The sequence below is a fragment of the Gopherus evgoodei genome, chromosome 6 (genome assembly GCF_007399415.2).
Source record: "Gopherus evgoodei ecotype Sinaloan lineage chromosome 6, rGopEvg1_v1.p, whole genome shotgun sequence".
Taxonomy (NCBI): Eukaryota; Metazoa; Chordata; order Testudines; family Testudinidae; genus Gopherus; species Gopherus evgoodei.
In genome coordinates, this window is record NC_044327.1 from 99,208,027 (window position 1) to 99,234,127 (window position 26,101).

Here is a 26,101-nt window from a genome sequence, read left to right on the forward strand (position 1 = left end):
CATGGGGCCCCCCTTTGAGCCGTTAGCTACTTGCTCCCTGCTTTACCTCTCTTGGAAGGCTGCCTTTCTAGTAGCTATCACCTCAGCTAGACGGGTGTCGGAACTCCGAGCCCTTGTGGTGGACCCCCCATACACGGTCTTCCACAAAGACAAGGTGCAGCTTAGACCACACCCTGCCTTTCTACCCAAGGTGGTCTCAGCCTTCCACGTCAACCAAGAGGTTTTCCTCCCGGTTTTTTTCCCAAAACCTCACTCCTCAGGCAGGGAGCAGCAGCTCCACTCGCTGGATGTCCGTAGAGCTCTCGCGTTCTACATAGAGAGGACCAAACCCTTCCGCAAATCCCCCCAGCTTTTCGTGGCGGTAGCGGACCGTATGAAAGGGCTTCCTATCTCCTCCCAGAGGTTATCCTCGTGGGTTACGTCCTGTATCAGGACCTGTTATGGCTTGGCCCATGTCCCTACGGGCCGTGTGACTGCGCATTCTACCAGGGCGCAGGCGTCGTCGCTGGCTTTCCTGGCCCGTGTGCCCATCCAGGAAATCTGTCGGGCAGCGACCTGGTCATCGGTCCACACCTTTGCTTCCCACTACGCCCTGGTCCAGCAGTCGAGAGAGGATGCGGCCTTCGGAACTGCAGTGCTCCATGCCGCGACTTCTCACTCCGACCCCACCGCCTAGGTATGGCTTGGGAGTCACCTAACTGGAATGGATGTGAGCAATCACTCGAAGAAGAAAAGACGGTTACTCACCTTTGTAACTGTTGTTCTTCGAGATGTGTTGCTCACATCCATTCCACACCCGCCCTCCTTCCCCACTGTCGGAGTCGCCGGCAAGAAGGAACTGAGGAGCGGGCGGGCCGGCAGGGATATATATTGGGCGCCATGGCGGCGCCACTCCAGGGGGCGACCTGCCGGCCCACTGGAGTTGCTAGGGTAAAAAGTTTCCGACGAACGTGCACGCGCGGCGCGCACACCTAACTGGAATGGATGTGAGCAACACATCTCGAAGAACAACAGTTACAAAGGTGAGTAACCGTCTTTTTTATCTCCCCTCCCCCTCAAATACTCTTTTTGTTAGTATTAACTATTATAACTGGACATTCTTGATATCTATATAACACACTAATCCCTCTTCAAATCTTGCTGAACTTTTAGCCTCATTGACAGTCCTGTCAACTGTGAGACTTAAAAAAATAAAACTAGATCATAAATTGTACCTTTTTAAACACTGTTCATTCCGCTTTAAAATTTAGGAAAAATACATGTGTATTTGATACATCAGTTTGGGGCTCTCTGCTCCATTCAATACAGTTTCCTAGCTCCCATTAATATGAATGGGGATTATGAATGCACACAGAGGGAATAATAGGTCATGTTGATGAGGGCGTGTTTCTGTAAGGAAAAGTAATGTGCCAAAGTAGTTGCTATGGCAACTACTTGTGTTATTGAAAACAGAGGATTTTAAAAAAATCAGTTCTAAGCACTTGGGGGCAATTGTTGGGGCATAGTCTATTCTGCCAGATGGCAACAGCTCCTTTCTGCTAGCTTTTAAGGCTTGGTTTATGGTCCTTGTTTGCATGGCGGTTTTGGATATGTCTCTCTTCAGCTAGATGTGGCATAAGGAAGGTGGGTGCAATTGGATGGAATGTCTCAGTAGGGCAAACAGTACTGCAGCCAAGACGATGCTTTTCAAAAGGGAAAGTGGTTATGACAAGAATCTAAAATAAGGTAATATAAACATAAAAGTGAACAGATTCCCTAGCTTGGGATTTGACCCAGACCTATGATCAAGGGTATGAAAGACTTTCTGCCTCTGCTTCTCAACTAGCTGCTCTTAGCCTTTCCCCTAAGCACTTGTGCAAGGAAAGGAAGAAGGTGAGCTGAAGTTTATCACGTGTTCACTAGGAACCAAAAAGTGTCCTGCCACAGTGAGTTTTAATGAATGGCAAAAATGTATCTCTTTATAGAAGTGACTGGTGATTCTCCAAAGGGCTAGGGGTTGGAGTTTGGTAACCCCCTGACCATCTGGCTGCTTATCCAAAATATTGGGAACTGTGGCGTCTGCTAAATTGGGTAGGAAACCTTAACAATACCAGGTTCTTGTGAGATTCTGATATTTCCTGATTCTGGCTCAGGCGAAATACCAAAAAGATAGCTTATCTTGTGGTATGAAAGTACTTCCACTGTTCGGCAGAACAATGGACAGAGATGCTCAAAGCTGCATAATAACTATCCCCGTGGTTAAGACTACCACCTAGAAATCACAATCTGGCTCATAGATCCTGCCTCATTTACACCAGTGTATATGTAGATTAACTCCACTGATTTCAATGGGAGTTGAATGCCTTTCTGGACGTCTCTCTCTATGTTGTAAATAATAATCCAAGCTTTCTGAATTTGGAAAAAAGTTTCAGTTGATGTTTTGCCTAAAGATTTGACGTGTCTCTTTTAACTGGTTAAACTATTCTCTTTTGTACATATAAGCAGTGAGTGTTTCACTTTTACTAAACAATGTATGTGGGATTTTCGAAAAGCGGGTCATAGGACTTTATGAAACAAATAATATTAGCAGGGCTCTAATGAGAGGGACAAGAAAATTACCAACTCAGATACCCTGAACCCAGAGGAGTTACTGTAAGTGGCCTGCAAGCCCCTTATAGTGTTATTTTGGGCAAGTATATTTAGGTGGTTAGTGGAAGCACATTGATTTCAAAGGGATATGCATGTGAGCAGCATGGACTGTGGTCTCCAATTGCTGTGCTGACATTTCAGCAAGGAACTAAAAGGCAGACCTCCAGCCTAGAGTAGGAGCTTCAGAAGCTTAGAATTCCTCATAGTTAATTCAGGCTGGAGAAGATAATTTTACTACTCTACTCTTAACGCTCACCGTTTTCTCATAACTGATTCTGCTCTTAGTTTTCTAAGCAAACTTCACTTTTCTTCCTAGTTTGAGAGTGTGTGTGTGTGTGTGTGTGTGTGTAGGTGTAATAATCTGTTATCGTTTTCTGTATTTAGTAACTCTTACCATACTCTCAAGCTAAGGGATGGAATAAAGAACTGACTATGGTGCAATACCAAACAAGTCTCTAGTCTAAGCTAACGCGAGGGCTCCTTCAGGAAACTGTATGGGAAGCAGTCTCATGTCACAGCTCTGAATAAACCCACCACTGGCTGCAGCATTAGCTGTGTACCCCATTCTAATGACATTACAGTTCTAATGATTCCAACACAAATAGTTCACGTCAGCCAGCAAAATTAGAAGGCAGGTGCTGCATATCATTTGCTATTGATATATGTCTTTATACTTGCAGATGGATGAATTTTGTTGCCGCAGTTAGTGACAGTACTCAATGCAATGTTACAAGCAATCACAAAACTCGCTTATCATTTCGCTTCTTACCAAGTTGCTCTGCTAAATGTTTGCCTCTCTCAGTGGAGATTACCCGCTCGTCCTCCATGTCACATTTATTACCGACCAAAATAACCTGGGCATTATCCCACGAATATGTTTTGATTTGAGTTGACCTTAAAAAAAGAGAGAGAGAAATAAAGAGTCAAAGCAAATAAAACTATCCCCAAAATCAAATTCAAACAATCATAACACGGCAAATGAGGACAAAACTGACATCTGGACTAAAATGGTTCTATGCAGTTCTGGCTCTCAAATAAGCATAGGGTTGTATGATGCAAAACATAGGAGCAATATTAGTATAGTCTACAATCCCCCTGGTCAGAAGACAGAACCCTTTCAGGGTTTCTTCTGCCAGCAGCCTTTCTTCCTTTTATTACTGAAAAGTAGCTGCCCTGCTACCCCCCTCCCTCCCTCTCTCCCAGCATAAAAAGGATGTATCTTCACACTGGAACAAAAGCCCTTCCAACTGAACCAGAGTGTTTTTTAGCAAAAAAAATGAACAGTTTATTCATATATTGTCTTCCACCTTTCAAAATTAGGATCTAAATTTAACAGCAAAAGTTCACAGGCATTCTGGCTTCCTCCTGTTATTCCTTCCCAGCACATTGCTCTGGAGCCCTTTGTTCTAACAGGGTTCAAATCTCCCTTTTGTTTTTAGACATCTGTGCCACCACGATATAGTCTTAGATAATTTTTGAGACTATATCACAATCTTGCTTCCTGACTTTAGGCAGCAGCAAACCAGTCTTATCATGGTTCTGTTTCTTTTTTTTAAACTTTATTTATGATAAATCCACAGAATTAAGTAGCTGCTGCTGCAGAATTTGGTTCCATTGTACAGAGAGGCCCTGGTTAGGCATAAGAGAAGGTTAAATGGCATCATAATGCTCTTGCTCAGTTACTTTTAAACTGGAAAGTGCTGGTTGTACACCCAATAGTGACACTTTCCCATCACATAGCTACTCTATGCATATATCTGGAAGTCCACAAGTATACACAAAATCTACCATGTTATACTTTACCCAGGTACCATGGTAGAGAGACTATGGTTGTACTCAGTGCAAGACCAGAGGATGGACATGTGCAAAAATGACTACAGGCCACCTTTGTAACCCCCTAGATCCTGTGGCCAATCTACCTATGTCCAGACACCCAGCACAAGTTAGAGCAGCCTGCTGTAGCTTACAACACACAGCCCTCATTCATTCCAGAAGCTGAATATCACTGGTGCATGGAGGGGCTCAGCCGCTCACTGCTCTCCCAATGACACATCACCTGCACCGAGGCCATAGGGCGAGTGGCATAGAATTTGCTACTGGAGCTCTACTACACCACCTAAGGATTTGCATTGCATGGGAATTTTCAAGGGGCTGATTAGGCTGGCTTTAGAGCGACTTTGTCCAGCACAGTAAGCAAAAGGCAGATGAAGTGGGGTTGAAGATCTAGACTTACATATTTGGCATTTAAGTATTTAATGATGACATGTGGTCTGAAATATTGGTTTACACACTGTTCTCATGGGTCTGCCAGGTTTTTTCCTATATTAAAATGGGAATTCTACTGCACATTTTTGGAATCAAGTTCTCAAATGGCTATTTCATGTAGTGTATCATCAGTAAGGCTAAGATGTTGTCATGGATATATTTTTAATAAAAGTCACGGACAGGTCACGTGCAATGAGCAAAAATTCACGGAAGCCCATGACCTGTCCGTGATGTTTACTAAAAATATGTGTGAGAAAATGGGGAGCTGTGGGGTCCTCACATCTCCTGTGGCAGCTGGGCAGCTGCAAAGCCCTGGCTTGGAGCTTGGGGACCCCACCACCCATGGGGCTCGGAGCTCCAAGGTCCCCTGGTGCCTGAAGCTTGGAGCTGTAGGGTCCTGCAGTGGCTTGGAGCTCTGGGAACCCCTGCTACCCACGGCACCCTGGAGCTCCGGGGTACCCCCACCGTCTCTGTGACAAAATCATAGTCTTAATCATCAGGTCCTATAACTAAAGCAGTCTAGAGAGGTCAGAATTTTATATTATACTTAAAGATACTATTGCTTAGAAAATAGGACACCATAAATTAGTTTTGGCAGAAATATATTTCTGGAACCTTGCTGAGTTCTTATGGAATTTGTGGTTAATCAGAATACAGTTAATAGTTTTCACCAGAGCTACAGTGGTCACCGTGATAAACTTGCAGATGGCAGTAACTCAAACCTCATACATTATCAACCCATTAGTGACTCCTATTTGTGATCAGTCATGAGTTCAAGCCTATTGCTTATTTCAGTGGAAAATGAAAGATATTTTTAAAAATAAAATGTAGTGAGAGTAAAATAAATAGTTCTAGTTAATGAGTAAATTAGTCATGCATTTATATGCAAGGCTGAAATCCTAAATAAAAATGTTTTCACTGTAAAACCATTTGTTTGGTTTACACGTGTATGCACCACACATACTGGTTTGGGTGTCTTTGAACATAAGAATTAGAAACACCCTTTATTAAAAAGAGTGTTATTGTGCCTCCTAGTACGTGAGAACCTGTGCATACAATCAAAGCTCTTCCCACTAAAAAAAGTCTAATAGTCTTTGATAATCTGACTGGTCTAGATCTCATTTTGGAAGTTGTAGAGAGTTTCTTTTAGTTTCAGCTAAAAGTTAAGAGATCTTGTCCTTAATAATGACAGTACAGGGTCAGAGAAAGAAAATTTCACCCGAAGGTCTCACTTGTCTTACATGGTCCGCTTCTGTTCAGAGATGACTTTGTAGTGCAGAAGTGAAAATGACTGTCCGTGGGAGTATTCAGTGCAAATTTCCCTTCCAGCCCACCCCACTACACTGTCACATCAATAGGAGAATGGATTCAAAAGAATTTAATAGGGCCGCTACCATTATGTTTTCCTCCGACATACATTTCAACTAATGGCTTCTACAGATCTTTTCATCCACAAGTCACCACAAAAACCAACACAAAGATCTATTAAAACAATTTTTCCCCTTCCTTGCATATATGACTTTTCAAATGGCAGAGCCTTCTGACAGACCCAAACTATGTAGTTTTGTCCTTGAAAAGAACTTTAGCCTCAGGAAAACTGAAGACATGAAAAGGCAAAGCTGATATTTGCAGCGAACTGAATACAGCAATTGTTGTCCAGTCTGACTGACCTACTGTTTGGCAATAGTAATTTACCTTGCAAATCTTTCATATGCTAGTTGCATTGTAGGCACGCAATCTGCAAAATGCGTTAGTTTTTTTTAATGTATGGGCACCACAGACACACATTAATGCAGCAGTTCAATGATCTATTCTTTCCAGTGATCAACTTAAGTCTATACCATTCAGCTGCTTGCAAGACAAGTGTGTTGGTGAAATGCTGACTAAAGCAACACTATCTTCTCTTCTACAGTATTCTGAAGTAATGCCTCAAAGCATTACAATTCACACTAATGTTACTGTAGTGTTTTGGACTATTACTTTAGAACACTGTCAATACTATAGTCTTTTTTTTTTTTTCATTCAGTTTGGTGGTGTCAGTCATTTGTGTGGAAGCTATACTGTAGCAAGCAGCTGCCTCTTCAGGAAAACAGCATTTAAATTCTATTTTGTGTACTATAAAACTATAAACAATTATTTAAAAATAGTCCAGAAAGGCTCACGTGCATGCATGCACAAACACAGTTTTGCTCAAAGGCTCAAATCCTACCTATTTCTGCTGTAAAATAATGAAATTTAACTCTTATCTCTCAAAATAACAAGCAGGCTCTTTAGATTAGTGGAGTGTGGCATGTTTTTATATGTTTCCTTATAGGACCACTTACAGAAGCAGGGAATAATATCACAGCATTGCCTAGACAGAGTTATTTTCTGTCACCTCATCTCTTATGAAGACACAGCTTTCAAAGGGGGAATTAATGTGTCTTTTATGAACATACCATTACAGAGTCAGAACACCACGGGATACCAGCACCGTGCATTCTCAACTACCCCACATTTGAAACAGTTGCTAGAATGCCTGTATTTAGCATTCCCTCTGATGCTTCTTAGGCACCAGTGAGGGGGGAATGGTGCTGGGCAGACCCCAGTGCCGGCTGTGCACTCCACACCAATGCCGAGGTGCTCGGTGTGGGATCTGAGTGGGAGGGCTCCGATGCAGGAAGAAGAGCAGCCTCCATGAGGAGGGCCCTCAAGCAGATATCCCGCTCCTTTTGGGTTGTAGGAAGAAAGTTCTTACAGATTCTGCACCTGTCCTTTCTATGGGACTCCCCCAAGCACTTCAAACAACTGTCATGGGGGTCACTAATAGGCATCAGCCTGCTGCATGACAATCATGGTTTGAAGCTGGGTGAATGGGGCATGCCCTGTTCTAGGACTCTAACTACCAACTAACTTAACACTTAACTTAATGGCTAACTAAGAACCTACAAACTGTTTACAAAGAAGACAGACAATGGGCTGTGAAGAACTGCTAATGCTCTTGTGATGCAAGACAAGGCGCTCTGACCAACTGTTACAGGCAATAAGAAGGAACCGAGAGGGCACAGGCACCAATTTTTCAAGGCACCGGTGGGTACTCGGCCCTGCTCCCCCTCACCTTCACCCCATCCCGCCCCCATCACAATCCCTTCTCCAAAGTCCCCACCCCAACTCTGCCCCCTTCCTGCCCCTATAGGACCCTTCCCCAAATCCTTGCCCCAGTCCACCTCTTCCCTTAGTGCGCGACATTCCCCCTCCTCTCCTTCTGCCCTCCCTCACAGCACTTGGCACCTCAAATCAGCTGTTTCATGGTGGCAAGCACTGGGAGGGATGTGAGAGAAGTGGAGCTGGAGCATGCTCAGGGGAGGAGGTGGAGCGGAGGTGAGCTGGGGTGGGTAAGGGAGCTACCAGTTGGTGCAGAGCACCCATCAATTTTTCCCCACGGATGCTCGAGCCCTGGAGCACCCACGGAGTCGGCGCCTATGGGATAGGGTTGGCAGCACGTAATATACCAACTCATGAGGGAGGCACTCAAGAGGGAACTACAGCCGACTCTATGAATACCGCTAAGGCAAAAATCTCTGACGACTGTGCACATGGGCACACACACACCCCTAAAATGGAATCGACACGAGCAAGCACCCAAAGAAGAATACATCTGTCAACAATGACAAACCCCTTCTATAGACATCTATAATCCATGCATTGTTTTTTGTATTTTTCTTCGGGTGCTTGCTCATGTCAATTCCATTCTAGAGGTGTGTGTGCCCATGGGGAAAAATTGGTGGGTGCTCTGCACCAACTGGCAGCTCCCTGCCCCAGCTCCCTGCCCCAGCTCACCTCCACTCCACCTCCTCCCCTGAGCGTGCTCCAGCTCCACTTCTCCCACATCCCTCCCAGCGCCTGCCGCCGCGAAACAACTGTTAGTTTAATGATTGCTGATTTTAGTGCTGAGATGTCCATCTGTCCCATTCAACTAGGCTGAGTGAATCTACTTTGTCCAGCTCAATTCTACTCTATCTTGGAGGAGGAAATATTAGTGTGTTACAGACAGCAGAGTAAGTCCCCACGGTGGGACAGTGGACCAGCATGGACAGGAGGAAGCTCAGGAGTGCCAAGAACTAAAACAATTTAAAAAAATGCTTTTTCTTCAGCACCACACAGTGGGAAGGAAATGGGAGCCACTGAGAAGTGGGGAGAGTAGTAGAAATGGGATATACCAAACATTCTGTTGTTGATAAACTGATTTTTCCAGCAACAGGCCTTGATGCATAATATTGACCAGGCTGGTCAAACAGCATTCCACAAACTCAATTCTGTCTGAATTAACGGGCAAATGTAGTGTAAAATGAACTTTAGTTATGAAATAAACCCACACTGACGGACGCTGAAGAATATCAATGACTCAATACCTCCTACTGACAGACTATCTTCTTTGTGCACGGTCCTGCTGTGTGCATCTTCTAACTACAGGCCACATTTTTTACCTTCCCTGGGGGGCAGATAAATTGAACATGCAGAAGCTGTGTGACAGGTGTGACATTAATGAAGTTCTGGTTCATTTGCTGCTAGCAGACTAGTTAAGAGAAAATGAGCATTGCACAGAAAATCACAGCTATGCCCTACTCCAGTAGAAAATGGGTCTACTGTAAGTCAAACTATTTTATTTTTACCAGTGAACAAGACTGAAAGGAAACTTTATCAGGAAAATCTGCCATAAGCCTCTGTGGCAGCAAATTCATAAATGAACACCACAAGTGACATTCCAGTCCTGAGATAACAAGAATAAAAAGATAATTATAATCCTTTCAGCTGGTAGCAGTAAGTTAACCTCCTGATCGAATGCATTTATTTTGTTTTGATAACAACACGCTAGGAAATGTGACCCTAGCTTCTAACCTCTCAATTCAGAAAGAGTTTAGTGCCTTCAGGAAAAAAGAAGAGCTAAACATTAAAGTAAAAAGCTCATATCCTAAATGACATCTGTTTTCACACCAGTATATTAATGGCTCTCTGATTATTCCAATATGATATGTGTATATGCTATATGCCAGCCCAGTAATGTCAGCTAATGTGAAAGATTTTGGTGTGCAATTAACACAACACAGGGAGAACAGACATTTCAATGGGTTGTACAGGTACATAGTCCTGTGTGGCACCTTGGATATGGGGGAATTTCGTTCCTCCTCTTGCCAATTCTTCTAATCTATTAAACATGTAAATACCCTTTCCACCCAGCATCCTCCAGGGCATGGCCAGCCACTTGTGGTCATATTCAGGCTTCACAAAACCCAAAGAGCTCCCTGCCTAAGTTCCTGCAGGTCTCCCAGTGAGTCCTGCTACTGAGCACAGAGCTGCTTCTTGTGCTGCAGCCTCTTCAGTCTGACCTCTTTGTGATGCTACACCCCATATTCTTCATAGAAATATTGTGATGATATGAATATGGCATAACTAAGATATGTTTTATGCAAGATGGGTCATGTGAAGTATCATTGAAAAGGTTATGATTAGAGCTCTGGGTCTGTCATGGAGTCCATGACTTTATACAACCTTCGTGACTTCTGCAGGGGCCAGTGTGGTTGATCCCAGGAATGCCCAAGCAGCTGGCTCTGGAGTGGCCCCAGACTCAGGCAGTGGCTCCCGGCTGGCTGGTGCGTCCATGGCCCCGGGCTGGAGCAGCAGTAGCCTGTGGCACCCTGCAGCTAGAGCAGCTGGCCCCAAGGTGCCCCCCTCTCCCAACAACATGCCCCCTGATGCGCCCTCCACCAGCACTCCCTCCCCATTTAAACACAGGTATAAATCATGGACAGGTCATGGGCCGTGAATGTTTGTTTACTGCCCATTATCAGTCCATGACTTTTACTAAAAATACCCGTGACTAAATTGTAGCCTTAGTTATGATTTACTGAATGTGTTTATCCAATTAATATGCATGTATCATTTCTGTATCTGAAGTTAGGAATATTGTCTACATAACAATTACAACTGTGTGGGTATGTGCTTGGGAAACACCCACCAGAGAATAAGCAATCAGCCTTAATGGGCCATTCAGAAAAGACAATGAGTCTTCGAAGATGTGGATCCCCCATCTTCCCAGGAGTTCCTTCCTGTGGACCCTGGAAATTAACCTTGTTTCATGGTTGCCCTGACACTACAAGGTCATGTGATAATGTCACCTGGTACAAAATACCACCTTGGACACTGCTGGTACTTTTCCACTGGAAATAAGGCTTCCCGTCTTTTTTAAATTCTATTTAAGGCTGGGAAGCAAGGCAATCTAGACTCTCCTCCATTGCCTGCCCAGGAAGGAAGATTGCTAAAAACACCTGAAGGGAAAGTCAGGGTTGAGTCCAGTCTGAGACAAGGGTCCGGTCTGTAAAGAGAAATAACTGGAACTCGAAGCTACAGCAACCCTGCAACTTGCCTAAAACAACATTTAGGGTGAGAAATTACATTTTGTAACCTGTTTTTTGAGTGTATTAAGCTTAGTTTGCGTGTTTTGTTTTATTTGCTCAGTAATCTGCTTTGTTCTGTTTGCTATCCCTTATAATCACTTAAAAATTACCCTTTATAGTTAATAAACTTATTTCTCGTTCGTTTCAAAACCTAGTTTGTGCATTTCATATCTAGGGGTGGGCAAAAAGCTGTGCATTTCTCTCTCCACATTGAGAGAGAGGGCAAATTTTTATGAGCTTGCGCTGTGCAGATCTTTCTATACAGTGCAAGACAATATTAATTTGGGTTTACTCCCCAAAGAAGGAGTGCATGTGAGTGCTGAGTGAACCCTCCCATACAGAGCTGATCAAGGTATTTCTGTGTCCATGTGCAGCTGGGTGTATCCCTACCTGTGTGCTGGAGAAGGATTGAGGGACTGGCACAGCTAGGACAGGGTGAGGAAACCTAGGCTGGTGAAACAGATGGAACCAGTGGGACCCCAGCACATCAGGTGTCATCCTGGATGGTGGGTTCAACCCATCACATTCTCTTGTTCTTCCCCTTTTCTCTGGCCTCCATATTTCTCTGTCTCTCAGCCCTTTCCTGGGCTTCTTTCTTCCCCATCATCAGCCTCCCAGTTTCTCTTTGCCTTCCCTGGAATCTCTTTTAACCCATTTCTCCTCCACCTCCTGGCCATCCTCTACACATCTTTAAAGCCCCTTCTCCATTCCTCCCAGCTTCTCTTTCCCTTCTTCTTTCATGGATTATTTTCTCTCATGTTCCCAACTTTTGCCTGTAGCCAACAATGGGATCTGAGAAGCAAAACGTTCATGTCCCAGATCTGGTCTTAAGGATTCTGCAATAACGGCTTTCCAGACTTGAACTTCACCAAAACTAAACCCATCTCTCTCAAATCTTCACATAGGGTTGTATGAATCTTACTAGAAAGTCAAAGGCCATTCAGAGAAGGGGTTTTATGAGATAGATTATTTTATGTTTTTAGAAGTTTCCCAATATCTTGCATCACTTACACCACAAACTGCAAAATAAGGCCTAACAGAGCCCACTGAGGAGGTGTGGACTGTGAAGGTAGAGCATTTTTTTTCTGAGTATTGTTGAGGAGGGTGGGGAAAGGCAGATCTCACAGAAACTGAGAACAGACAGAATAGTGAGAGAAGCAGAGGCAAAAAGCAAAAAAGCCAAGCACATTGTGATCCTGGAAAAAGTGAGAGAGTGAGCTTTTGGGTCTGTTGGCTAAAGAGGCTTGGCACTGTAAGTTAAGAAATGTCTCCTTTTGTTCTTGATTCCTGCTGCATTCAGGGAAGCAGGACTTTGTACATCCCTTGTAAATAAACAAGACTGCATCAAGAAAAATACCAGACACCATCAATTTCTACTTTCAGCCAGAAGATCCTCAGGTCCCCGAATTCTTACTAGCCATGCGGGTCAAAAAGCAGCAACAGTTTCTATATTTCACAGTTGTGCAGGATGGAAAGGGGAATGGAAGTGTAGCCTATAACTGTTCAGGTGATGTTAACAGTGAATTTCCTTGTATTCAAATGTCTGATTTTTTTTTTAAGAACAATCTTAGCTGGGAATTTCAAATCTTTCAAATTTAAAAACAACTATATTATGTTAAGGCATTTCCCCCCAAAGTTAGTGACACAATATGTTTTTCAATTTTAACTCCCACATAAGGCATTGTTTTCCTCCAGAAAATTATATGTCACTGCTTTTATGGACGATTTCTTTCCCACAATGAATACTGTTTTCTATTAAATTTTATTCTAATCTAATATCATACAAGCAATTTTGTTAAGGATTTACAATTCAGCTTCAGTTTGCACCATGCCTGTATAATAGGTTTTTGAATAAATGCACTGAAAATCTGCAATATTCAGACGAGGAATCGCTTGTGATACTCAAGTGCTAACTCACAGGGTGGCTGATATATGCTACCGAAAATGTGAAATGTGGGCTAAAGACGATTATGCTGAAAAAACAATTAATATGTATGCTTTATTGTTGGAATTAGGACCAATTATTCAGCAGCTTGCTGCCACACCTAATTTGCATAAAATGGATCATACTGCTGATGCTCTTATCTGCTGTATACTTGGAACACTCTTGTGCTTCCTGCCTTCTTCCCTGCTGTGACCTACACGTGAAACACTTTCCCTATTCAATACAGCACTAGCAAGAGTCCTGTTGTGCACCGCTGCTACTAACACTTATCACTCAAAATGCTGTCACCGTGTCTTACATTAGAAAAATGCCTATGCTCCATTTTTATGCCCCACTGTACATTTTGTGTCTGATTTGTGATGTCCGTTTGTTTAGACTGGAAGACCATCAGGATAAGGACATGACTGTGTTCTTCATCTTGTGTGGTCAGCACTCTACAGCTAGCACTTAAACAACACTAATATAGAGGCATGGGACTACAGCTGAGCTTCATTTCTCTGGACTCTGTAGGCTGCTCCTCTATAATATAGAGGATGGTACGTATGAACTATAATATAAAAATCTGTGATCCCCTCAGGGTTATGTGGGCCTTGACAGCAGGTGTGAATCAACTAAGATGATAATATAATTAATAACAGTTAGTAAATTATCTGCCAAAGTCAACAGCATTTCATTCCTTTTCTGTTTTGCATTATTACCATCATTTCTTTTCTTTCAGGCTTATTGGTTGATGGACTTTAACTGTTTACATAGACATTTTGGGGAAAACAATGAGTAATTTGCTCAATATCAATGGCTAAGATATGTCCAATCTGTTTCATATATACATTTTATAAAGTGATAAAAATCTAACAATTAAAGGTATAAATATTTATCTGACTCAAAGAAGAAACACAAAATTCTATCTTGGAACAAGGTAAAGGAGCGGCCATAATCCGTAAGGATTACTTATGTGTAGTCCAACTAATTTAACACATTTTTCACAGTGGGGCATAGTAACAATACATGTTAATGGAGAGTTTTTATGTCAAGCACAAGGCTGTGAGCTGTGTCTTACCATGCAAAGTGATTTAGCAACTCACTAGAAGACCAAAAGGCTGTACATTTTAATCTTCACCCTACTGAGAAACTTGCTGTTAAATTATGATCCTTCAAAGCTACTACTACACATGCACAGCATGCACAATCATCAAAGATTAGGGTCTGGAAGGAGAGGGAATAGAAGTGTTTATGATTAAAATAATATTCATGGAAAACATTGAAACTAAAATACAGTTTGTTCTTGCACATCTTTTGGCTTTCCCTGTTGTTTAATGCTCCATATGCCCCAATATAAATGATCCTGTTAATCATCAGTTTACACTGATTGCAGAAACTGTCTTTGGAAGTCTGAACAATACAACTGAAAAACACAGTAGGAAAGTAATGTCAAATGGAGCCTTGTTGTATTTACCTAAGCAGTTGTTGTATCTGTTTTCAGTGTACACCTTTAAATATATAAGGAATATACTACTGTCCATAGCAGATACAGAAGATACACACAAATACATACACTCGTTGTGGGCTCTCTCAGGAAGACCTTACTTTTGTTCTTTCATGCTTTGTTACCCTCTCAATATAAAACAAAGGTCGTTCTGAAAGTATATGGTCTCTTTTTATGTATGGAAAACACATTCTCGAATCAAAGAGTTTTGAGCATGAAGAAGTTAAATATCACACAGGTCTGAGATTCAAGACTTGCTAAACTAACTACTGGTAGTTAAAATAACACTGCTGCTCTGAGGGGCCAGCAATTATACTAAGATGAAGCATAAAGCATCAGTAGTGTATTGTGATTACAGCTCCTGGTCTGTAATAGTCATTTATATAAAAGCCATGACCTGGTTATGAAAAACATATACAAGTTGCGCATGTATAGTTTAAAAACTGCTCAAAATCATGGGACACATTATTTTAATCAAACTGTCTGTTATTTTGAAATAAAAAACCTGTTTAAAACTATTAAATAACTGCACATTAGTTTCACTTTGCCTCTTCTCTACTTCAGATGTGTTTGCAGAATGAAATTCACTCTGCCTTGCACAAAGCCCAAGGATGTGCACGGAGCTAAGAAGGGGACAGAGTTCCAGTTATGCATGTGCTTTTGGTCACACAAAATTGGATTCAGTGATTCCCTTTCTCTATTCACTATCAATGGCCTTCCCTCCCTTAGCACTGGCCTTTTTCGTCCTAGTGTACAGTCCCGCCACCATCTGCAAGGGTGTACAGAGGCTCCACCTCCAGCCCTCCCCCCCAAGAAGTACCACAGAGATTTAAGGGTTTGGAGGGGCTTTAATGGGCCCCCGGCAATGAAGTTATTTTCCCCTATAAGAGCCCCCACTCTGTAACTGTGATTTAGCCAAGTCATACAGAGTTAGTGTTTTACATCTTTTAAAATAAATTATGTCAGTCTATCCAAATGCTTTATTCTAATTTGTTGTTCGGCTCTGTACACTTTCCCCATTGCCAAGAACTTTCTGGCAATGGAGTGTTCACAGGGCCGGCTCCAGGCACCAGCTTAGCAAGCAGGTGCTTGGGGAAGCCACTCTGGAGAGGGGCGGCATGTCCAGGTGTTTGGTGGAAATTTGGTGGAGGGTCCCTCGCTCCCGCTCAGAGCAAAGGACCTCCCGCTGAATTGCCACAGATCGTGATCACAGCTTTTTTTTTTTTTTTTTTGGCTGCTTGGGGCGGCAAAACTCCTGGAGCCAGCCCTGGGTGTTCAGAACTCAATGTAATATTCTAGGGAGCATATAATCAAAGGAATGTAGCTTCTCCGGGATTTAGGATTTACACTGACTTTTTGCTGCCGTATCATATAATTCACCTCACATTTGCTGTCCACTACTTTCATTAGGCCTGTTTTGCCAGGAATGCTTTTCAAGTTTCTGCAACTTCTAGTATATCTGTGTTTTGGATTATATTTTCCCACATGTTTTAGCTTTCATATTTCCAGGTTTAAGCTAATTTTGCTATCTCCTCTACTATTTTTGATCTTGCCAGTTCCTTCTGTATTATTTCCCTATCACTTCTGTTCATCAGTTCTCCCTATTTAGGTTCATCTGCAAATTTAACACATTCTGTAACTCCTTTTCCAATTCATTAACAAAGAGGTTATTAAAATTATATTTAACCTTAATTACTGCAGAACCCCACTAGACATCTTAGTCCACCCTTAATATGGTACTATTTATTGTTACATTTTATTCATGATCCAGTCAGTTTACAGTCTGTGCGACAAAGCTCTTATCTAAGTGAATTTGAATTTTATTGGGAAGATTTTAATGAGACAGACATGGCATCAAATGTTTTATTAAAATCAAGATAGATTACATCTGTTGCATTCCATTACACGCTAATTTTGAAATTCGAGTCAACATATTCATCATGATTTGTTCTCTTAAAATCACGGTTGCCTATTCTATTATCAGGCCAGACTCAGTGCTATATTTGAACACTCCAAAATGTAGTATGGAACATGCAGTTGTCACATTTCCTTGCACCAATACTTGTTTGGAAGTACAATTTCCCTTTTTGACTGTACACTTTCTCTAGGCACAAATGAAGTTTGAAATTTTGACCCTAGTTATTTGTGGATATTTCTTCTCCGCACATTCATGCAGGGCTGGTCTTACCATGAGGCGAACTGACGCAGCCGCCTCAGGTGCCAGACTGGGGGATGGGAGGGAGGAGCACTAGGACCCACAGTGCAGAAAATTATGTCTGCTGCTGGTGCATATGCATTCTCTCTGCTCTAAATGCACAGAGATGGTGGAATGCTGTGCTGGAGGAAGGAGGGCACAAGAGATATAACAGGCAGTCAGGAGAAAAGGTGGGGGGGAATAACAGAAAGCAGCAGGCGCTGCAGGGAGAGAAAGGAGGAGGAGCCTCTTATGTAGCACCCCTAGGAGCCCTGGACTGATTAACACCAGCTTCTCAGGGAGCTTCCTGTTTCCTGCTGCTTCCCTGAACCACTTGAGGAGAATAGGCAGTCAACTGAAGTAGTAGGAGCCAGTTAGGCCCTTAAGATGCTGGTATCTTCCCTCACTCAGACCCTGCTACCAGCCTGCTTATTTGTCCCCTTCAATTGAGTGTTGAGAGCACAGAACAGCAGTCATGAGTGTGTTGGTGTCACTAAGCATAACCCTACGTAACTCGGGAGGGTGGAAGGCCACAAGAGTATGGAGCCTTCCTGGTTTTAGGCCTCAGCAGACAAGAGTCCCTCCATGTTTGAACTTTAATCGACCTAAAAGGCCAGGTGTAACAGCCGTTATCAGTTGCAACAGTTCTAACTGGTCTAAAGCAGAAATAATGAGGCCTGTGCACCTTTAGCAGGAGGACAAGATAACTTGCAGAAGGAAAACTTACTAACGAGCTGCCGTGGCCAAGATTACTTAATGCACCTGCGCTTACGTAATTGCTACAGGGGGAGGAAGGAGGAGGAGGGAGGGGAAACGGGGGATTGCTAGTCAGTGAGAAAAGTTCTCATGGATATAAAGGAACAGACTGCTTGTTTTAGGTGTGCTTGATCTGAGTCAATCTCCCTGCACCGCTTTGAGATCTCAAATAAACTTGGTTTGCTTCTCCACCCTGGTGTGTTTATTGGCGCGGCACACCAGGCGACGGACCCCCCCCGCTGTTGCTTGGCCTCAGGCAGTTATCTGCCGGCAACAAGTGAAAGAAGAAAACGCCCCTCTGGGGCAACATTCAGAAAAAGAAAGCAAGCACAGGAAGCTTTTCTATCTAAACAGGAAGGAGCTCTCCTGAGATACATAGACACAAATGTTCACGGTGAGCCTTCCGGCCCCAGTGAGGAGGTGAGTGGTGAGGAGATGCCTGATCTTCCAGTTAGTCAGAGTGCAGGTGACCTGGCAGCTACTGCAGCATCCATATTCCATCTCAAATGGATGTAACCATGCACATTCCTGAAGAAAAGTGTAGATCAGAGAAGAATGTGGTGGAGGAGCAAGAAACAGCTTGTAATACACGGGCCACAGCAAGTAAAAAACCTCATGTTCCCCAAAGACAATGAAAACAGAAGTTTCCATCCAACACATTACTGGTGTGAAATCACCAATGCTGACAAAGTGGAGAGTGCATGGCTTACGTACTAAAAAACTCAGAATGCTGCATACTGTTTTTGTTGCAAACTCTTCCAATCTAATGTTCCAGCCACACTGGGTTCTACAGGAACAAAGGACTGGAAAAATGTGGCTAGAAATCTGGCATGCCATGAGAAGGCAGCAAATCACCAGAGAGCATTCCATAGGTGAAAAGAGCTTGAGATGAGACTAAGGTTAAAGGCCACCATAAACAACCAGCATCTAGAGAAGACTGCATCAGAGTCTCTTTACTGGCAAAATGTTCTGAAAAGGCTCATTGCCATTGTGAAAATGCTTGCTACCCAAAACCTAGCACTGCATGACACTTCAGATCAGCTGTATGTGCCAAACAATGGAAACTTCCTTAAAATTGTGGAGCTGATGGCTGAGTTTGATGCTGTACTCCAGGAGCATCTAAGACAGTGGGTCTCAAACTTTTTTACTGGTGATCCCTTTCACTTTGCAAGCCTCTGAGTGCAACACCTCTAATAAACGCACTTTTTAATATAGTTAACACCATTACAAATGCTGGAGGCAAGCGGGGTTTAAGGTGGAGCTTGACAGCTCGCGACCCCCCATATAATGACTTGATGACCCGCTGAGGGGTTCTGACCCCCAGTTTGAGAACCTTGATCTAAGAAGAGTCACCATTCAAGAAATGTACACACACCACTACCTTGGAAAAACAATTCAAAATGAGATCATACAGTTACCGGCAAGAAAAGTCAAGCAGAAGATTGTGGCACATCTGAAGTCAACAAGATATTACGCTGTTATTCTGAACTGCACACCTGACATCAGCCATATGGAACAAATGACTTTAATGGTGCATTTTGTAATAACAACAGAATCCAGTGAAAATGTCCCTGCAACGATGGCTATCAGAGAGCATTTTCTAGAATTTATTGACATTGATGATACTACAGGAGCTGATATGACAAATGTGCTTCTTAAAAAGATGGAAGATACGGGAATTGTGATAGCTGACATGAGAGGTCAGGGCTATGATAATGGTCCCAACATGAGAGGAAAGAACAGAGGAGTGCAGACAAGGATCCGAGAGTTAAACCCTAGAGCTTTTTTTTGTCCCATGCAGTTCTCATTCATTGAACTTGGTGTCAGTGATGCAGCATCAGCTTCTAGCGAGGCTGCTGAATTTTTAAATGTAATTCAAAGTATCTATGTATTTTTTCTGCATCAACTCACCGATAGCAAATTTTGAAACAACATCTGAGAACATCCTCTCTGACACTGAAACCATTGAGTGGCACACAATGGGAAAGTCGAGTTTGATAAAGCCTATCAAACACCAAATTGGGAAGATAGATGATGCTATAGTTGCCTTTATGGAGGATAATGCTATGACAGGAACTGTTTGTGGGAGAACAGTGGCAGAGGGAAATGGAATCACCAGAAACACACGTAACTTCAAATTTCTGTGTGGCTTAATGTTGTGGCATGACATACTGTTTGAAATAAATGTTGTAAGCAAGAGAGTCCGAGGTGTTGACTTTGATATATCTGGAGCAATGGAACAACTGAACAAAGCAAAGTCATACCTACAGTCTTGCTGGTCAGATGAGGGATTTCAAAACGTTCTGAAGAGTGCGTAGAAGTTGGCAGAAGAACTTCACACTGAAGGTGCTTTCCCACCCATTCAAGAATACAAGAGTCAGCGAAGAAGACATTTTGATTACAAGGCACGGGATAATCCCATAAGAGACCTCAAACAACAATTCAAAGTTGAATTCTTTAACCAGGTGCTAGATTGTGCAGTACAGTCAGTTGAAGAACGTTTCATGCAGCTCAAGGAACACAGCAGTATATTTGGGATGTTGCATGCTCCTCACTATACCTGAAGAAGACCTACACCAGCAATGCAGGACACTAGAGACAGTGTTGACACATGATGACATGTGTGATATTGATGCGAGTGATTTAGGTGATGAACTGAAAGCCTTTTCAAGATACATTTCAGCAGGATCAACTCCAAAGGCTGTTCTGGAATATATATGCACAAATAAGATGATCGCCCTCTTTCCAAATGCTTCTGTTGCTCTTTGCAGCTTCTCTAAGCTGAAGTTAATAAAAACACTCAACAATGTCACAGGAGAAGCTGGTCGTCCTTGCAACCATCTCAATAAGCATGAGCTGGCCCAGACTGTGGACCTTCAGGAAGCAATTAAAATCTTTTCTACCAAGAAGACACGGAAAGCACCACTTTGATTATTGAAACAGATAAAAATGCCATTGTTTACTATGCAGACAAGAAAAGCTACATTTGCTGTTCAGGCGTTTGAAAGTTAAGTGTTACTTAAAATTTTTGAACAAGGCATTTTAAGTTGTTAGTTCTCCTTTATTGGGGTAGGTAGCAGAGCAATACCATGAGAGGAGCAGAACAGGAAGAAGGCAGAATTGAGACCTTTCAAAGTTTTAGTCCAAGCGAGGGGGAATGGGGGCGTCATTTGAGCTCCCTGCCTCAGGTGCCAAAATGTTGGACCAGCCCTGCAGTCATGCCATTATTTTTAGAGATTTGAAATTAGATTTGCCAGATGGTGTTTGCCCTGATCACACTGTTAAGTGATACAGGAAATGGTGATATAGCATCAACCAGGGAAATAAGAGTTAAACAATTAAACAGTAATGTATTTTGTTTTGGGTCCCTCCAGACAACCGGTGAGCTACTACTGCAGCACTTTGCTGCATGGGAAATTGTTGGAATTGGCTCCCTTTGGGACAACAGCTGGGAGCAGGGAACAGCGGAGTATCACATCTTTTTACTCTCATATTACTGCCTGTCACAGGGTGGCAGCATTGTCCTGTTGCCTTAACCTGTCAGCAGAAGGTGGAATTCTGCAGGAAGCTGCAAGTTAATTTCTGCTGACTCACTGAGGCATGTGTTTATTAAACATTCTGAATGTAAGCAGTAATATTAACCCCAAGCATTCAAAAATCACATCAGACATCTCCCCTGCCCTACGAATCGTGAGATTTTTAAAAACAATACATTTTGCAGAGGTTTCATGTTTTTTTAGGATTTAGGATTCATATTTTCAAGCTTTTTTTCTGAAATCATTAGGGCTAAAAACAGGTCTGTGTCTCTGTAATTTAAGAAAACAATAAGGGAAAGGGAAGTGACATCACAGGAGCTGAATGGCTGTTTGGGCCTTTTGCTCTGGGTTAAAACTGGCACAATCCCCAAACATTGCTGTTCTCTGGGCCCCCCATGACTTCCCAAAAAGTCTCTCCAAATTCTTATATAGATACTTCACATGAAGAGACCAATCTGAACAATTATTTTCAGAAAAGGAATTCACACAGCTGTGAGACCCCAGAGCAGGGTAAGCTGAAAAAATCCAAGATGGCAGGTCCTTCACAGGAAGAAGGGAGCAGGAGAGAGAGGGGTTTCTGGCACTAAAGAAGATTTTGGTGAGCTAATTTCCAATAGTAGAGCCCTAAAATCCTCCCAAGATGCCACTGTGGATGAAATTAAGGCTGATCTCATTGAAACAGGTGAGAGTGACTGGTCTGGAAACAGGCATGGGGGAGAGAGTGGCGGCAATGGCTCTGCTGCAGAATGGAATTCAGATCCTAGAAAAAAGGAGAGCAAGATCTGGCAGAGAATGTGAAAACATGGGGAAACGTGAGAGGAAAGGACTTAAGGATTAGGGTCAACCTGAAGGAGTGAAGAAAGGGGATCCAGTGCAATTCCTAAAACAGGCAGTAGATGTCTTCTTATAGTCAGGAGAAGACAGAGAGATCGAGGCAGACAGAGCTCATAGAGCCCTGTGCATTCCCTCCTTACTTTCCAACAGACCAAGAGATATGTTTTTGGTGACTTCATAATTTTGTGCAACAGGAGCAAATTTTAAGAAGAGCCAGGTATCTTCCTGTAAGAATGCTAGGGGGTCATAAAGTATTGATCTCCCAAGACTTGGCAGCCACCACTCTACCAAAAGAAGAGAACTAGCTGAAGTCAAAGCAGCTTTAAGGGAAGTTCATAAGCTACAGATTGGGTTCACTTTTAAGCACCTCTTCACCTGAAGGGATAGACATATGATATAAGAGGGGAGAAAAGAGACAGGATTAGGACCTTTGGAAAGGAAGCCCACACTCCCATGAAGACCCAAACATTAAATCAGCAAGCCAAAATGACGATAGGCAATTAGTAAAACATAGAAGAAAGAGATCACCAAAAAAATAGGAACAGTAAAGTCAAGAAATGGATTAATCAGGAGATGGACATCCAAGATGAATCTGAAAAAGAGGAAGGAAAGTAATGAGAGAGTGAGAAACCAAGTCGAGTATCCACTTGGTTTAGGAAGAACTCTGAACTACCTGATAAGGATATTATTCAAATACCAGAATATAATGGGGAATGGAAACAAGAATTACAAATATGTGCTTGCTGTCTGATTTGGGGGAAGAAGGAAGCCGTCAAACTGCATGCTAAAAATAGGACTTACATGGAGAAGGGGGCTGACACAGAACTTAGGCTTGGTCTACACTACGCGTTTAAACTGAATTGAGCAGCATTAAACTGAATTAATCCTGCACCCGTCCACACAACGAAGCCCTTTATATCGATATAAAGGGCTCTTTAAACCGGTTTCTGTGCTCCTCCCCAACAAGGGGAGTAGCGCTGAAATGGGTATTGCCATGTCGGATTAAGGTTAGTGTGGCCACAATTTGATGGTATTGGCCTCCGGGCGGTATCCCACAGTGCACCATTGTGACCGCTCTGGAAAGCAATCTGAACTCGGATGCACTGGCCAGGTAGACAGGAAAAGCCCTGCGAACTTTTGAATTTCATTTCCTGTTTGCCCAGCGTGGAGCTCTGATCAGCATGGGTGGCAAAGCAGTCCCAAATCCAAGAGAGCTCCAGCATGGACTGTATGGGAGATACTGGATCTGATCGCTGTATGGGGACACAAATCTGTTCTATCAGAGCTCCGTTACAGAAGACGAAATGACAAAGCATTTGAAAAAATCTCCAGGCTACAGTAGACAAAGGTCACAGCAGGGACTCAGCACAGTGCTGCGTGACAAGCGTAACGGAAAGCCAAAGAATCAAATGGACGCTCATGGAAGGAGGGAGGGGGCACTGAGGTCTTCAGCTATCCCACAGTTCCTGCACTCTCCGAAAAGCATTTGCATTCTTGGCTGAGCTCCCAACGCCTGAAGGATCAAAAACATTTTCCCAGGTGTTTCAGGGTTTATGTCGTCAATTTACACCCGCCCCCCCTCAAGAAAAGGGAAAAAAAATCATTTCTCGCCTTTTTTTTCAATGTCACCACATGCTGCTGGTAGACGGGGTGCTGCAGCACTGAACACCAGCATCCCGTTCCCGGTGGCAGATGGTGCAAAATGACTGGTATCCATCGTCATCGTCAGCCTGTGAATGCTCCTGGCTGGCCTCAGTGAGGTCGGCCAAGGGAGCCTGGGTCAAAATGGGAATGACTCCTGGTCATTCCCGGCAGATGGTACAAAATGGTTGGTAACCATCCTTATCATAGCAGCTGGAGCCTGAGCTCCATCAGCACCCCCTTTCATGTCTAAAGAAAAGATTCTGTACTGCCTGGACTATCATAGCAGTGGGAGGCTGTGCTCCTCTTCCCTGCACCCTTTAATGTCCTGCCTGGACTATCATAGCAGCTGGAGGCTGCCTCCCCCTCATTTCATCTTACTAAAAAGTCAGTGTTTCTTATTCCTGCATTCTTTATTACTTCATCACACAAATGAGGGGGCAGGGCCACAGTAGCCCAGGAGGGCTGGGGGAGTAGGGAAGCAACAGGTGGGGTTGTTGCAGGGGCACCCCCTAGAATGGCATGCAGCTCATCATTTCTGCAGGATCTCTGGGGCTCTGACACGGAGCGGCTGTGCTCTCTGGTTCTCTAGTACACTTGCCCCATATTCTAGGCAGGACTGACTCTATTTTTAGACAAAACATAAAGAAGGGAATGACTCAGGGACTCATTCCCATTTTTGTCCATGTGCCCCCGGCCAACCTCAGCAAGGCCAGCCAAGAGCACCCATGACAGCAGTAGACGATGCAAAATGACTGATAACCATCATCTCATTGCCAATTTACAATGGCAGATGGTGCAATAGGGATGGTAAACATCTCTGCTACCTTGGAAAGGCAAATGAATGCTGCTGTGTAGCACTGCAGTACCGCCTCTGTCAGCAGCATCCGGTGACAGTGACAAAAGGCAAAATGGGCTCCATGGTTGCCATGCTATGGTGTCTGCCAGGGCAATTCAGGGAAAAAGGGCGTGAAATGATTGTCTGCCTTTGCTTTCATGGAGGAAGGATTCAGAGACGACATTTACCCAGAATCACCTGCGACACTGTTTTTGCCTCATCATGCATTGAGATCTCAACCCAGAATTCCAACGGGTGGGGGAGACTGCGGGAACTATGGGATAGCGACGGGATAGCTACCCACAGTGCAACGCTCTGGAAATTGACACTAGCCTTGGTACATGGACGCACACTGCCGAATTAATGTGCTTAGTGTGGCCACATGCACTCGACTTTATACAATCTGTTTTAAAAAAACGGTTTCTGTAAAATCGGAATGATCCCGTAGTGTAGACATACCCTGAGTTAATGTCTTCCTCCCTGATACTGGTCCTTCTAGATAACAGTGTCCCAGCTCCAAGTGTGATAGATGTCGAGGTCCCCCCAAAGGGAGTTCACTGTACTGGAGGACTGGGCAGCTTAGCCAGATCCAGCTAGGATTTTGGTGAATCTCCACATTGTAAAAAGGGAAGGATTTGGGGTTTTATTTTTTTTCCTGATTTGTGGAGGCTTGAGGGCTTTTTATTTTATTATTATTTTTAATTTTTTTTTGTCGGGGGGGAGAAGATGGGGAAGGGATTGGGGAAACTAAGAATAATATTCTAATGTTTAACTTCATATTTATGCAGAGTGTGTTAATTTTACATTACTGTAGAATGGAGGGAAGAGTGGACAATCTGGTTGGTAGCCTCAAAAGAACAGGTGGAGGTGAGATAAAGTTATTATGGGAGAGGAAAGTTGAGTAAGGGTGATCACAATAAAAATCTTCAGATCCAAACAAAGTTTTAGATTAGTGAATGACAATGGATATTTCATGCTCAACAATATTTTTGGCTTAAGTGGAGAGACCTATCAGTGTCACACATATACTTTCAGCTTAAAAATATTACTGTAAAATAATCAGACGGAGTAAAAAAAAATCCAATAATTAGAATTAGAGCTTTAGAGGATATTTGGCTTTACTTTTTCTTTATACAATCTTATCTACCAGCTAACAATTTACATGTATTTTAGGAAGGCTAATGCAATTATGTTCTATACCATAAATACTAGTGACCTTAACAGTAGTTTAAAAGGAAAAAAAGCTTTTCAAATGATCAAAGCTGAAGCCCCAGATGCATGCTTTCAAAAAGAAATGCACATTAAGGAGGAACATAATAAATACAAAAGGGAGCTGGTTTCACATTCCTTACATTTCCTCAGTAATATCAAATAACAGAGGAGTAACGTATATCTTTTTCCAATTCAAGGATAAATATTTAGATAATGAAGGCAGAAATCTACTAGTTAGAGGCACAATTGGTGTTAGAATGCTAACATTAGGAAGTATTTATACCCTTAATCAAGGTCAAATGCCTTTTCCTAGAAAAATTCTCTCAGATATTATA

At 42.9% G+C, this 26,101-nt stretch overlaps 1 protein-coding gene across 3 annotated transcripts in view; it reads right to left on the reverse strand.

Moving 5' to 3' along the window:
- The window catches only part of RAB3C (RAB3C, member RAS oncogene family), a 226,727-nt gene that overhangs the window by 18,199 nt on the left and 182,427 nt on the right, over positions 1–26,101 (reverse strand). For all 3 annotated transcript variants that reach the window (XM_030567599.1, XM_030567597.1, XM_030567600.1), the window contains exon 4: positions 3,398–3,522. In XM_030567599.1, the coding sequence (XP_030423459.1) occupies positions 3,398–3,522 (125 nt within the window). The remainder of the gene's footprint in view (positions 1–3,397; positions 3,523–26,101) is intronic.